This window comes from Oreochromis niloticus, linkage group LG17 (assembly GCF_001858045.2).
Source record: "Oreochromis niloticus isolate F11D_XX linkage group LG17, O_niloticus_UMD_NMBU, whole genome shotgun sequence".
Lineage (NCBI taxonomy): Eukaryota > Metazoa > Chordata > Actinopteri > Cichliformes > Cichlidae > Oreochromis > Oreochromis niloticus.
The window spans coordinates 36,695,666-36,708,394 of record NC_031981.2 but is presented as its reverse complement, the minus strand read 5'-3'; the positions used below and the strand labels follow the sequence as shown (position 1 = coordinate 36,708,394).

At 40.3% G+C, this 12,729-nt stretch overlaps 1 protein-coding gene across 2 annotated transcripts; it reads right to left on the bottom strand.

Moving 5' to 3' along the window:
* Positions 1–732: 732 nt before the first annotated feature.
* Positions 733–12,728, bottom strand: LOC102080373 (uncharacterized). 2 transcript variants are annotated; one of them, XM_005475558.4, is made up of 19 exons: positions 12,574–12,728; positions 12,431–12,489; positions 12,297–12,357; positions 11,413–11,573; positions 11,252–11,316; positions 11,051–11,144; positions 8,601–8,864; positions 8,090–8,380; positions 7,615–7,866; positions 6,907–7,221; positions 6,707–6,828; positions 5,629–5,842; positions 5,379–5,531; positions 4,978–5,168; positions 4,139–4,290; positions 2,491–2,748; positions 1,979–2,132; positions 1,151–1,280; positions 733–873 (listed from the first exon to the last, which is right to left on the bottom strand). In XM_005475558.4, coding segments are annotated over exons 1-19 (3,063 nt in total). In that variant the 5' UTR covers positions 12,576–12,728; the 3' UTR covers positions 733–748. The 2 variants fall into 2 exon arrangements, with proteins under 2 accessions (XP_005475615.1, XP_005475616.1); XM_005475559.4 differs by having other exon boundaries at positions 4,139–4,263.
* Between the last annotated feature and the right edge of the window lies 1 nt (position 12,729).

Genomic DNA, 12,729 nt, shown 5'->3' with positions numbered 1-12,729 from the left:
AGTTCAGCTACTTTTCAAATACTGACTTCAGCTTCTTCAGCGGTTTTCAGCAGATGGCTTCAGCTTTACAGCATTCACACAGCATTTTCGCAGGAAATGCACATTTTTCTAGGTAGACATTATGAAACATGACATGTAAAAGCGAATTTTGTCGAAGTTCCTGAAAAACAAATGTGTATTAAGAAAAAAAGAATTAAAAATAAAACTACTACATGTATAATTTTCTCATGTCATGTGTAATTTCGATTGCAAATATTAATCACAGTTAAAGTAAGAGGGGAAGGCAGTAAAAACTGTGGAACGGAGATGTCGTCAAGTACACTGTAGAATGATCGGTGCGTTCTTTGGAAGTCCACACTCACGTGCGAACTTCAGACTAGCGAGAACGTGAGTACGGACTCGCGTACTTGAGAATTGAGAAATGGCCCGAGAGTTTACAGCAGCGCTAGTTACAGCCGCAAGCTAAATAGTTGGATAAATGGATAGATAGAGTTGGGTCCTTGCTTGTAAAGAAATCAGTCCTTATGGCAAAGATAAGAAATGCAGTGACTGTTATAATAAACCATCCCTTTCACTAAAGCCCCCCACCCAATTGAAAAGCTCTTAAAACATTTAAATCATTAACACAGCCATAATGAAAAACATTTGCTGTGGAGATTGTACACATTTGTTAGTTCTCAGCAGCTCCCATCTCCCCATCAATAGAGCCAAGCAAAAACAACAAATTACACATACTGTTTCAGACACTTTATTGGGGCCGTAGCTGTTCATAGTAAGCCATGATTGCTTTAGTAGCACTCACTGAGAGCACCGTTACTCCCAGAAAGCCTATTGATCCAGCCACAATGGTGATTACAGTCATGTACTCTGCCCCTGGAAAGAGATGGATATATATTTCATCACCCCTGTATTCACAATACACATACACACATGTGCAGTAAGTCAAGACAAATTAGAAGATCAGTGACAGTCTATATCAGGACTGCCATTTTTATATGAACCAAGTAGAATTTAAGTTAAAACAAAAACTAACAGAAATGCATTGATGCATTGTAATCTAAGAATAGGTAAGAATAGGAAGCAGATGCAGATTCTTTTAAGAGTTCATTCTTAAATTTGAACTAACTGAATGATCCCTTGACAAACTCACAGTAAGACGGTGGAGCTGACTTCACTCTTGTGTTGACAATCAAAGGTCCAGCAGACACGACAGCAGCTTGTTTCCCCTCACTCTCCATTTGACTCATTGACCTCTTTGTGTGCTGCTTGCCAGTGCAGTTCTGCAACAGAATGAGAGTCAACTTTAGATTCATGCAGAAAGAAAAAAATATTTAATTTCTGAAATCTGGATAGAACAGGATAAATAGATTTAACACGAATCTGACTGAACCACAGAGCAGCATGTTAAATGAGCAATAATGGTCACCTAAGGGAACTTCATGTACCTGTAGGTTTTTGTAGCCAAAAAGCTTTGAGCTCTTGTCTTCAGAGTGTACCAACACTTTAAAGATTCCAACAGCTGAGATCAAATCCAAGTGCAAAGCTGACCACCTCAAAATGGGATTTGGTGGATTCTCATTGTGGCCCTATTTGGCAAAATTGCCAAAACTAAATGTTTTATAATAAATGTTTTGGAAACTTACAAAAAATATATATTTTTCTCTATTCATAGAAACCTAACTAAAATAAGAATATGACTACATGAATGTCGTTTCAGTATAATGACAGCCAAGCACGAAACAAAATGTGCTGTGACTGACATGCAGTGACATACACATGCAGTAGTTGTGGTATGCCAAGACACAACCAGAGTGGGGGCAGAAACAAGACAATGTTCCCACCTGAGAATTTCAGGTGGGAAATGGAAAGACCTGTTCATCCCTGTTGTCTGAGTAACCTATAGCCAGATACTTACATCAAATGGATTAACTACATTATTTTACCAAGTGCTCAAGCTTGAAACAATTAGCCATTTTACCAGTCGACAGTCTTCATCATGTCCACATATGCTGGCCAGGCAGTGAAAGTAAAGAGGTAACTTCTTAGGCATGTTGAACATCTGAATGGAAAACCTGCTTCTATGTGCCAGACCGTTCACAGACAGCCAGTGGAAAGTGGGATCAACAGGACAGCTGAAAGGAATATGTAACAAGAAAGAAACGTAAGCGTGTGGTTCTATTTAGCAATACTAACCTTTCAAAATGTATCTTCTGAAAGTCATCAAGTTTGTGGGCACTGAGGAACCAGACTTCACAAAGCAAGTTGGAGAGAGCTTGAGACTTCATTATATATCTAACCATACAGTTTTAAAAAGTTTGATTTAACTAATTTTTTCTAAAAAAACAAAAAAAAAGTAAAAAAAAAAAAAGGAGGAATAGGTATTTGGTATGTCCAAAGTCTAGCCCATTCATTGCTAGCTGCATGCTCAGCAATGGATTCTAGCTGTCAAACATAAAAGGTCAGTTCTCTAGAGAGAGATTTCATAAATACCCATCTTGCAAAAGTACGCCCTGGGTAGGGTCGTGAGGGTCGATGCTCTCAGTCGTCCAGCACGACTTCACCTGCAGGAGCAGGTCTACAGCAAAAGAGCCGTTTGTCTCCAGGGCCACCTGGAAGAACAGTGTGTCCTCAAGTTCCAGGGTTATGGCATCCCTGTAACTGTTTGTGTAAGACTCATCCCTATACAAGGTCATTTTCAGGCCCAGGTGCACTGACGAGTTAAACTCCACCAAAGTCATGGACGTGAGCCTACAAGCAGAGAGCAAGAGAGCTGACTCAGGATCAGAATCAGAGAGAATTTATTTATGAAAGAAAATGACTTCTTAATTGCCCCTTGGGGATGTTGCCCTGATTTACAGTACATTATGATAAAAGAAAGAAACACCTGCCTCACTTCACTGAGGTTTGCATGGATTTCTTCATGCACAGCCCTGTGAAAGCACTGCCACAGCATTTCAAACAGGTTTAGCCTTTTAATTTAAACTTATTCCAGTATTCCTCATCCTACATTAAAGATTACTACTAAGGCTGACAAAACACATGTTTCTTGTCCTCTACCCGTTTTCTTTTCCATCATATCAACTTTGCTGTCTACTTAAACCACAGTGAGTGTCTCAGGGGAACACATATTCAGAAACATCATTATTTTAACTGGAATAATGGACACTTTTTGGTAAAACTTTTGGCTTCATATTTGTCTTTACAATACTTTGGTAAGGAGTGCATGGTCAACTCAATGACTGCAAGGTGCTGGAGTCCAAAATCACCAACCTTCCAAAGGGTGTACATTATGGCAAAACATCCACACTTTGGTTTCATCTGTCTAAAGCAGGGGTTCCCAATCCCAGTCCACGAGGGCCGGTGTCCCTGCAGGTTTTAGATCTCACCCTGGGTCAACACACCTGAATCACATGATTACCAGGCCTCTGGAGAACTTCAAGACATGTTGAGAAGGTAATTTATCCATTTAATTCATCTGTGATGGATCAAGGACACATCTAAAACCTGCAGGGACACCGGCCCTCGAGGCCTGGAGTTGGGGACCCCTGGTCTAAAGCCTTGCAGTTGGTTCAAATAGAGTTTTGTAAACCTAATCCATGCTTCCATATTTATTTTTGCTTCCATATTTAAACAAAAAAACAAAAACAGGCTGAAGTCATATTTGTTCAGCCTTTTCCCCTAATTGTACTGTCCTGAACTTTGAGGCCTGTAGAGCCTGAAATGCAGCTCTTGGGTGCTTTGCAGTTTCTGAGCACTGCAGTCTGACCTTGGGGTGAATTTGTTACGAATTCTACTCCTGAGAAGATATGCAAACGTCTTGAATGCTTTCATTTGTGAATATTCTGTAGCTTTATATTGATGACTTCAAATTGCTCCCACTGATCAAAAGGGAGCAATGCTCAATCTTGAAGATTATATTGATCTTTGAGAAACAAACTTTGCTGCTGTTGTCTTACTTTTTTAATTCCTATGGAAACATTAACAGTGTTTCCACACATTGCTTCTGCATTTTGGCTTAATTTTTGTATATAATGTAGTGTAATATGTTTTGTAGTTCCTGTGAGGTTGCATTTACTTAAACCCCAAACTAGTAAATGTATGAATATTCCTACAAACACTGGGATTTGATGAATCTCACCATTCCATATCCACACTGACATGAGCATTGCGGACATAATGTCGTGGGTAAACACACTTCCACACCACTTTTAGGTCCTGCCTGCTGATCGTCTGCCCTTTGGTCAAAGTGACAGTCAGAGAATTCTGGAAGTTGATGTGAGTTTTGTTAACCTAGACAAAACCGACAAACAGAAATAAAAATCAAACCACAAGTATGAGGGGAAGAGGTAAAAAAGAAAAAAAAAAAAACCCCTGCACATTCAACTACTAGCAGATAGATTTTCCATTATTGTAAAACTCAGCTAATTTGACTGCACACAGCTAAAGAGATACATTAAAGTTGGGAAAAAAAAAAACAAACCCTAATTTGAGTATACATCATATCACTTGGTGAGCAACAATTTTCAGACTATTCTTGAAATAAGATTATAGGACTCAGGCTGCTTTATGCAGACTATGATTCATTAATTATCAAGCAAATATCCAGTCATGTAGCAGGCAGTGGCACACACCAGAGGTTTTTGCCTTCCAAAACCAAGATCACTAGGACTATACAAAATCTTTCCATCCCTCACCTATGGCATGACATGCATATCACAGAATACTGTGTAATCAATCCTGTCAAGGGCAAATATTCAGAGGCCACCGATGTATCCTTATTAGTCCTTTATTTATTCAGGTAAAAATCTCATTGAGATTTAAAATCTCATTTCCAAGAGAGACCTGGCATCCTAAGGGGACACTGAAAACTAACAGAGTGTGTGTCTTTTAAAAAAAAAAAAAAAAAAAAAAATATTGGTAAGAAATCTGTCTGGCAAACAAACCTTTCAGAGCTTCTGGCTGAGCTTAGTTACTCACCTGCTTCTCACTTCCACATTCAGAGACTTTTCGTGAGGTGCGGAAGTAGTACAGTGTCTCTGTCTCATTCACAATGCAGCGACCATCATTCAGCTTTACTGCAACTGCTCCTCCCATGCGAGAATGCAGGTAGGGCTTTGCTATTCCACCAGCCATCAATTTATCCAGACACCGGCTGAAGAGACCTTTTTCTGTTTAAAATTGAGGGTCAGAAAAAAAGAAAAGAAAAAAAGATCTATCTCTCTCTCTCTCTCTCTCTCTCTCTCTCTCTCTCTCTCTCTCAGCAGCTGTACTACTACACAGGCATTTTTCTATTCTAAATTCGTAATAAAAAAAAAAAAAAAGGATCAGCTTTTAGAATTAAATACATAGGTTTAGAGATTGATGAGAGGTCTCTGTACCTTGGCAGACTGGATGTGAAGCTGGAGCACGCTCAGTCACAGAGCTGACGTCATAATAACCATGCTGGCATACACAAGAAAATGAGCCCAGAGTGTTGATGCACAGAGAATTGTGAGAACATAAAGGCTGCTTGGAAGCACACAGGTCTGGACCTAATAATCAAGCAGACATGCAAAGAAAATAAAATCCCACGAGAAAGATGAAGGTTTTAACTGACAAGGGCTGAGCCAGCTTTTTACCATCACTTACCATCCCAGTAAATGACTCCACTTTTAACAGTGATGTTGGTGGCATTTAGAGAGCCAGTGTAATACAGAAGATCTTCAATATGTACGGGCACATTTTCTGTAGTATGGGAGGCATCAAAAGCCGTGAAGAAAATCTTTGTTTTGCCTGGCTCATCTGCAGGTTCAAAAGAGTCCAACTTTATCCGAACTGGCTTATCTTTCAATAGCTCCTGCAGCTGGAGGACGATAAAAAAATAAAAAAAAACCCCTTAAATTCAGTAATGTTCATAACAAACTAAAAACATTTATTATAAGTTTGAAAGTTTAAATGGAATAGCAAATTGGAAAGATGTGTTTCGTGTGTGACATGGAGAGAGTGAGGTTACTCATGTATGGCAACATGCAGTCTGACCCCTCTGCCAGCTTTTAAATGCGAACTTCTCAAACCTGAAAGCTAAAAATTGATATTAAAACATACCAAAATGAAAGCAGTCCCTTTCTGTTTTGTCTCAAAGAGTGTCCTATCATAAAGCTTCTTACCCATTTGAATCCAGTCTTAAATTGTGGTTGCAGTTAGCCATCTCTGAAAGAAGATTCAAATCCAACTAAGACTGCATTGGAATATGTATTCTGTCATTTTGAACTGCAGGACTTGTTCCATTAACAAATTCCTGAAGCTGTTATTCAAGTGTTATGCATGTGTGCATTTTAATAAACTTCTGGTCTTTGATATGAGACCGATGGGAGTCTAGTGAGCTAAACAAGGTATTGCTGACCTTTTTTTCCACTACTCTGAGATCACTGAACTGTGTGGAAACAGAGCTACCATTAGCTGGTAAATTAGTACACTCAGATTTATCATCTTAAGGTTCTCTCTTACCAACCACCCTGGCTAACATCAGATGTAGGAGAGTGGGAGATATTTTTGGCACATACCCTACATTGGTACAAGTTCAGCATGTCACATAACCAACTCTGTTTCAAAAGTGATGAAATGGCCAGGTTTTTACTTTTTATACAGAACTGTTTAAAATTAAGATGAGCCGATTACAGATTTTTTAGTCCATAGCTGCTGATGTAAATTTTTATGTTTTGCTCACCTTATTGTTGAAGATCTCCTCTATTTTATCTTTAGCTTCTGATGCGCCGTTGTCTAGATCCTCAGGCAGCTTCCAAGGTACAACCACTGTGAGACCCATGTTGTCATAATCTAACTCTAGTTCTAAAGAAGCCAGGAAACGGGAACAGTGGGTAAAAGTTTACATCAAAGACTATTGGAATAAAGGTATGTCAAACCAACCCATGTCGTGAGCAGGTCCACCAGCCCTCATACGGAGCTCTGAAGAGGAATTGGCTGCCATGAAAAACAAATGAGAATGTTCAGACTCCAGCTGGTTGTCACATTCTTCCCACACATTGAGAACATAAGTTCTCCCTTCTTCCAGCCCTAGGAGGGGTAGCTTTGTGACTGACACACGGCTGCTGTCGATGGTAGTGCCGTTCTTCAGGGACAGCTCATATATGAAGGCCCCAGCTTGCTGCTGTGGGCCACTAGGTTTCCACACAGCAGTAGAGTCATTAGAGTGGTACGTCAGCTCAGACACACCGTGAGGTCCTGGATTCACATGCAGAATCAATACAGACGACACAAAGACAAATAAATAACATACGTACATATGAAACTTAACAAGTTACAAATAGCAGCAGTAAGATAAGTTGACAGTGAAAATAGGTTTGCTTTATTAGCTTCTTTATGTCTTTAGCTCACTTATTGAACCATCCTGAGACACCAAATTTAAATAAAAAACTAGAATGAACTCCTAATATAAAGCATTCAGTAATGTTCGGTAACTACCAAGTTACAATACAAATATACTTGGTATAATTCAATATTTCATGTAAATGTTAGCCATTAATCCCATTTACACAAAAAGTAGTTACATTATTAAATGCTAAACACCAACAGTTACTCAACTTTAATGGCCAACACACAGAGGTCATGTTTTACCTGTATGTGCTATGATCGTCTTAGCACTCATGAGCACACCATCTCCACAAAGTGCCTCCACCCTGGCCTGGTACTGTCGGCACGGCAGCAGCCCCCCCACAGTGTAGCTGTTCATGAGAGTAGTGCCCTGCAGCACACCTTCATGAAACACTCTGAACATGGAGATGGAAGAGGTGTTCCTCACCTCCCAGCTCAGGGTGTAGTTGGTGGGGCCAAACAATGTCTGACGCAAGTCCTCAATGTTGGAATGGACTGAGGGAGAAGCAGAGGGGCTTTCACTAAAGGATGGCTTCTCTGCATGAAGTTGTAATGAATACTAGAAATATTTAAAAAAAAAAAAAAAATGCTATTCTATAGGGAGATAAGTGAATGCCAGTATGGTCAAAATGTGAATGGTTCATAAATTAAAGCAGGTAAACTCTGTCAAACTGCTAAATAGGTTCAAATCCAAACAGTGTGTTTGTGAGTCACATACAAGAGTTTCCGTTATTCAGGACCATCTTGCTGTAGCGGGACTCGATTCCTGCCTGGCAAACAGTCTGTAGGCCAAACTTCACTCTGCTGCAGGGCTGCAGGTCAGACAAGCTGACCTCAAAGTTATCTTTGTGCCAAAAAGAGACCTCCTCTCTGATGTGATTTGTACCGTTGAGGTAGAAGGCAGTGAGAAGGAAGACGGAGTACTTGCGGTTCACAGGGCAGTCCCAGGATAAAGAAATGCTGCTGCTATTCCATGATGTAACCTCAAAGTTCTCTGGAACATCTGGATCTGATGGAGAAACAGAACAAGAGCTACAGCAGCAGTTTTAGCAATGTTGAAAACAATTGATAGCAGTGTCATTTAAAACAAAACACCCCCCCCCCCCCCAAAAGCTTTGAAGTTAAAAATCACAGTTGGCGCCATCTACAGGTTGTTATGTGCATTTAAGGCCTTTAACCTCAAGTACCTTTGCAAATTTGTTAACTAAACATCACTCATTAGCCCATACCAGTAATAGTAGAGAGGCATGCTAAGGAGAGAGTGTCTGCAATCTCTACACAGGCCATGTAGAAGGTGCAGGGGTCCAGAGCAGAGAAGCGGTAGTGGTTGTGAGTGGTAACATCCAAAGTATGTGTGTTATAGGAGCCTAGTTCAACATGGTACAAAGTCACATTGTGACTATAGATGACATCTGGTTGATTCCTCTCCCAGGAAACCAGCAACATGGAGGGACTGCGGGACACCAGTTTGAAAGCGAGGCGCATTGTGTGACCTAAGGAGAAAAAAATAGTTTCAAAGATGCAGAAAACGGCAGCAGTGGCACACGCATATAAACATTTTTTATAGCACAACTGGGTGGCTGTAGCTCAGGAGGTAGAGCAGGTCATCTACTATTTGGAAGGTTGGTGGTTTGATCACAGGCTGCTCCAGTCTGCATGCCTAAGTATCCTTGGGTACTGAACCCCAGGTTACCCTCCAATGCATTCGCTGGAGTGTAACTGTTAGATAGAACAGGTGAAAAACACATGTTTTATGAAGAGCTTTGAGTGCTGGAGTAGAGGTGAAAAGCATTTACTTCAATGATATCCATGCTAGGGTAGCCTAGCTACAGGTCATGTGGTCTCCAAACAACTTAAATATCAACTCTAAAAGTTAGATACCGGTCGGATTAGGTTAGCGGCAAACATCAATGCAAGGCAGAAGAAACTAGAACCTTTCCTGAATATTCAACATCAGTAATGGTCACCTTTTACCAGTTTATTATAAATACAGGGTAGAAAAATTAGGAAACAGCCATCCATATATAAATAACACCCTGTGGTTTTATGCAGTTCTGTTGCTAAGGAATATTTCTTAGCTGGTTCAGGTGACTTCCCAGTTTTGCTGTCTGAAGTGTACAGGGAGTGCAGAATTATTAGGCAAGTTGTATTTTTGAGGAATAATTTTATTATTGAACAACCATGTTCTCAACGAACCCAAAAAACTCATTAATATCAAAGCTGAATGTTTTTGGAAGTAGTTTTTAGTTTGAGCTATTTTAGGGGGATATCTGTGTGTGCAGGTGACTATTACTGTGCATAATTATTAGGCAACTTAACAAAAAACAAATATATACCCATTTCAATTATTTATTTTTACCAGTGAAACCAATATAACATCTCCACATTCACAAATTTACATTTCTGACATTCAAAAACAAAACAAAAACAAATCAGCGACCAATATAGCCACCTTTCTTTGCAAGGACACTCAAAAGCCTGCCATCCATGGATTCTGTCAGTGTTTTGATCTGTTCACCATCAACATTGCGTGCAGCAGCAACCACAGCCTCCCAGACACTGTTCAGAGAGGTGTACTGTTTTCCCTCCTTGTAAATCTCACATTTGATGATGGACCACAGGTTCTCAATGGGGTTCAGATCAGGTGAACAAGGAGGCCATGTCATTAGTTTTTCTTCTTTTATACCCTTTCTTGCCAGCCACGCTGTGGAGTACTTGGACGCGTGTGATGGAGCATTGTCCTGCATGAAAATCATGTTTTTCTTGAAGGATGCAGACTTCTTCCTGTACCACTGCTTGAAGAAGGGGTCGTCCAGGAACTGGCAGTAGGACTGGGAGTTGAGCTTGATTCCATCCTCAACCCGAAAAGGCCCCACAAGCTCATCTTTGATGATACCAGCCCAAACCAGTACTCCACCTCCACCTTGCTGGCGTCTGAGTCGGACTGGAGCTCTCTGCCCTTTACCAATCCAGCCACGGGCCCATCCATCTGGCCCACTCTCATTTCATCAGTCCATAAAACCTTAGAAAAATCAGTCTTGAGATATTTCTTGGCCCAGTCTTGACGTTTCAGCTTGTGTGTCTTGTTCAGTGGTGGTCGTCTTTCAGCCTTTCTTACCTTGGCCATGTCTCTGAGTATTGCACACCTTGTGCTTTTGGGCACTCCAGTGATGTTGCAGCTCTGAAATATGGCCAAACTGGTGGCAAGTGGCATCTTGGCAGCTGCACGCTTGACTTTTCTCAGTTCATGGGCAGTTATTTTGCGCCTTGGTTTTTCCACACGCTTCTTGCGACCCTGTTGACTATTTTGAATGAAACGCTTGATTGTTCGATGGTCACGCTTCAGAAGCTTTGCAATTTTAAGACTGCTGCATCCCTCTGCAAGATATCTCACTATTTTTGACTTTTCTGAGCCTGTCAAGTCCTTCTTTTGACCCATTTTGCCAAAGGAAAGGAAGTTGCCTAATAATTATGCACACCTGATATAGGGTGTTGATGTCATTAGACCACACCCCTTCTCATTACAGAGATGCACATCACCTAATATGCTTAATTGGTAGTAGGCTTTCGAGCCTATACAGCTTGGAGTAAGACAACATGCATGAAGAGGATGATGTGGACAAAATACTCATTTGCCTAATAATTCTGCACTCCCTGTAGATACAGGAACGACACTCACCCAAAGCAAGGAAGAAATGTTCCTCCTGGTGGAAGTATACCGTTCCATTTTCACATGCAAACACTTCAGTGGGACTCAGCAACTTGAGGAAATCCTGAGGAATGATCAGATCATAAAAGCAATCAAACTATGCAGTGAGGTGGACTGTGCATGAAATCTAACATACCCACTCATCTGTGTAAAAGTCGTTGTCAAAAGTACCTTAGTGGCATTTGTTGGATGTTGTAGCGGCTGCTTTCGGCCTCTGATTTTAGTAAACTTTGTTCCTTGGGGTGAGGTAAACACATTTAAAGGAACATTAAACAAGAGGCTGGGGGTGTCAAATTAAACTAGGAATCAAATTAAGAAGGTATGGTGCTTACGTGCGCTTTGTGGAACTGTTAGAGTCCATGCCTGGACAGAGCCACCATATTGGAGGGTTAGCTGGTTTTCTACACCCGAGGACAGAGTCACAGAAGTCACTTTGCCCACCTTTCTGATGGATTTTAATGATGTGCCATTGAGCCATATGTCTCCATTTTTCCTTAAAGAATGGGAAACCGTACACCTCATTTTCTCCCATATATTACATGATCATTCCATATGACTGATTAATAGCTGCCTGTTTATCATCACCCTTATTCAGACATGGTCAGGATAACATGACCTGCTCACATTTAAAGTTTTAACAAGCCTTTGTCTTTATCATCTACTACAGTAAGTCATCTTGGCTAAGCTCATTAGACCTCTTTGATCAAAACTTCTAAAACTAAACATAGTACATTTACTCAGTTACTTCAGTTGAGTAGTTTTAATGTAATAGTGTGAAATTTTGTCATTGGTGTATGAATTCTTGGAGTCAGTGACCTCAAGAATTGATTTGTTATTTGTTATATTAAACTTTAATAAACAAACATTAACAATTATTTGATCATAATCTATGGAGTTCTGGAAATATAGGTACTTTTAATTAAGGTACCAAACGCATATTAAAACTTCTGGACGACTAACTTATTTAAGAACCTAAATACTAATTTCATCCCTTTTAAAAACAGTTATCAACAGCATTCTTGTGCAGCAGCACGTATGATGAAATATTCTGCATTCTAATTCGGCACTTTGTCAAGCAATAATAATAATAATAAGTTTTATCATTCAGAGTTAAAGGAACGCTACATTTGACATTCTGTTACATTTGTCCTGAGGTCTTTGAACAGCACAGGGGGAGATTATGCAAATCTATGAATCACGTTTACTTCACGTTTACCTGTCCAGAGCATTCCCTTTGCTCATCCAACACAACGAGAAGGAAATATCGTTGCAGCGTCCTGGAAGAAAGTCGATGAGAATACCAGATGTCACGTTTTATTTTCAACATTTTACGCGAGCAACCAAACTCACCGAGCGATATGACATGAGGCACCAGGATGAAGAAGACGAACGAGTACTGTAAGGAGTTCCTGAAAATATTAGAAGCGTATAAATCCGCTGAATTTGAGTGAGATAAGTTTGTTTAAACCGGCAGTGATAAGTTATTTCCTTACATGTTGTTTGGAATTCCAGCAAAGGAAAGTAGGTCGCGTTTATTAAAAAGAAGGCCGGGGTTTGAATCAGCAGGCTGCTAATAAGTGACAGGTGTGCACTTTCAGCTCACCTGCTCAGATCCTCGGTGACGCATTACTGCCGTAAAAAAGCAGCAA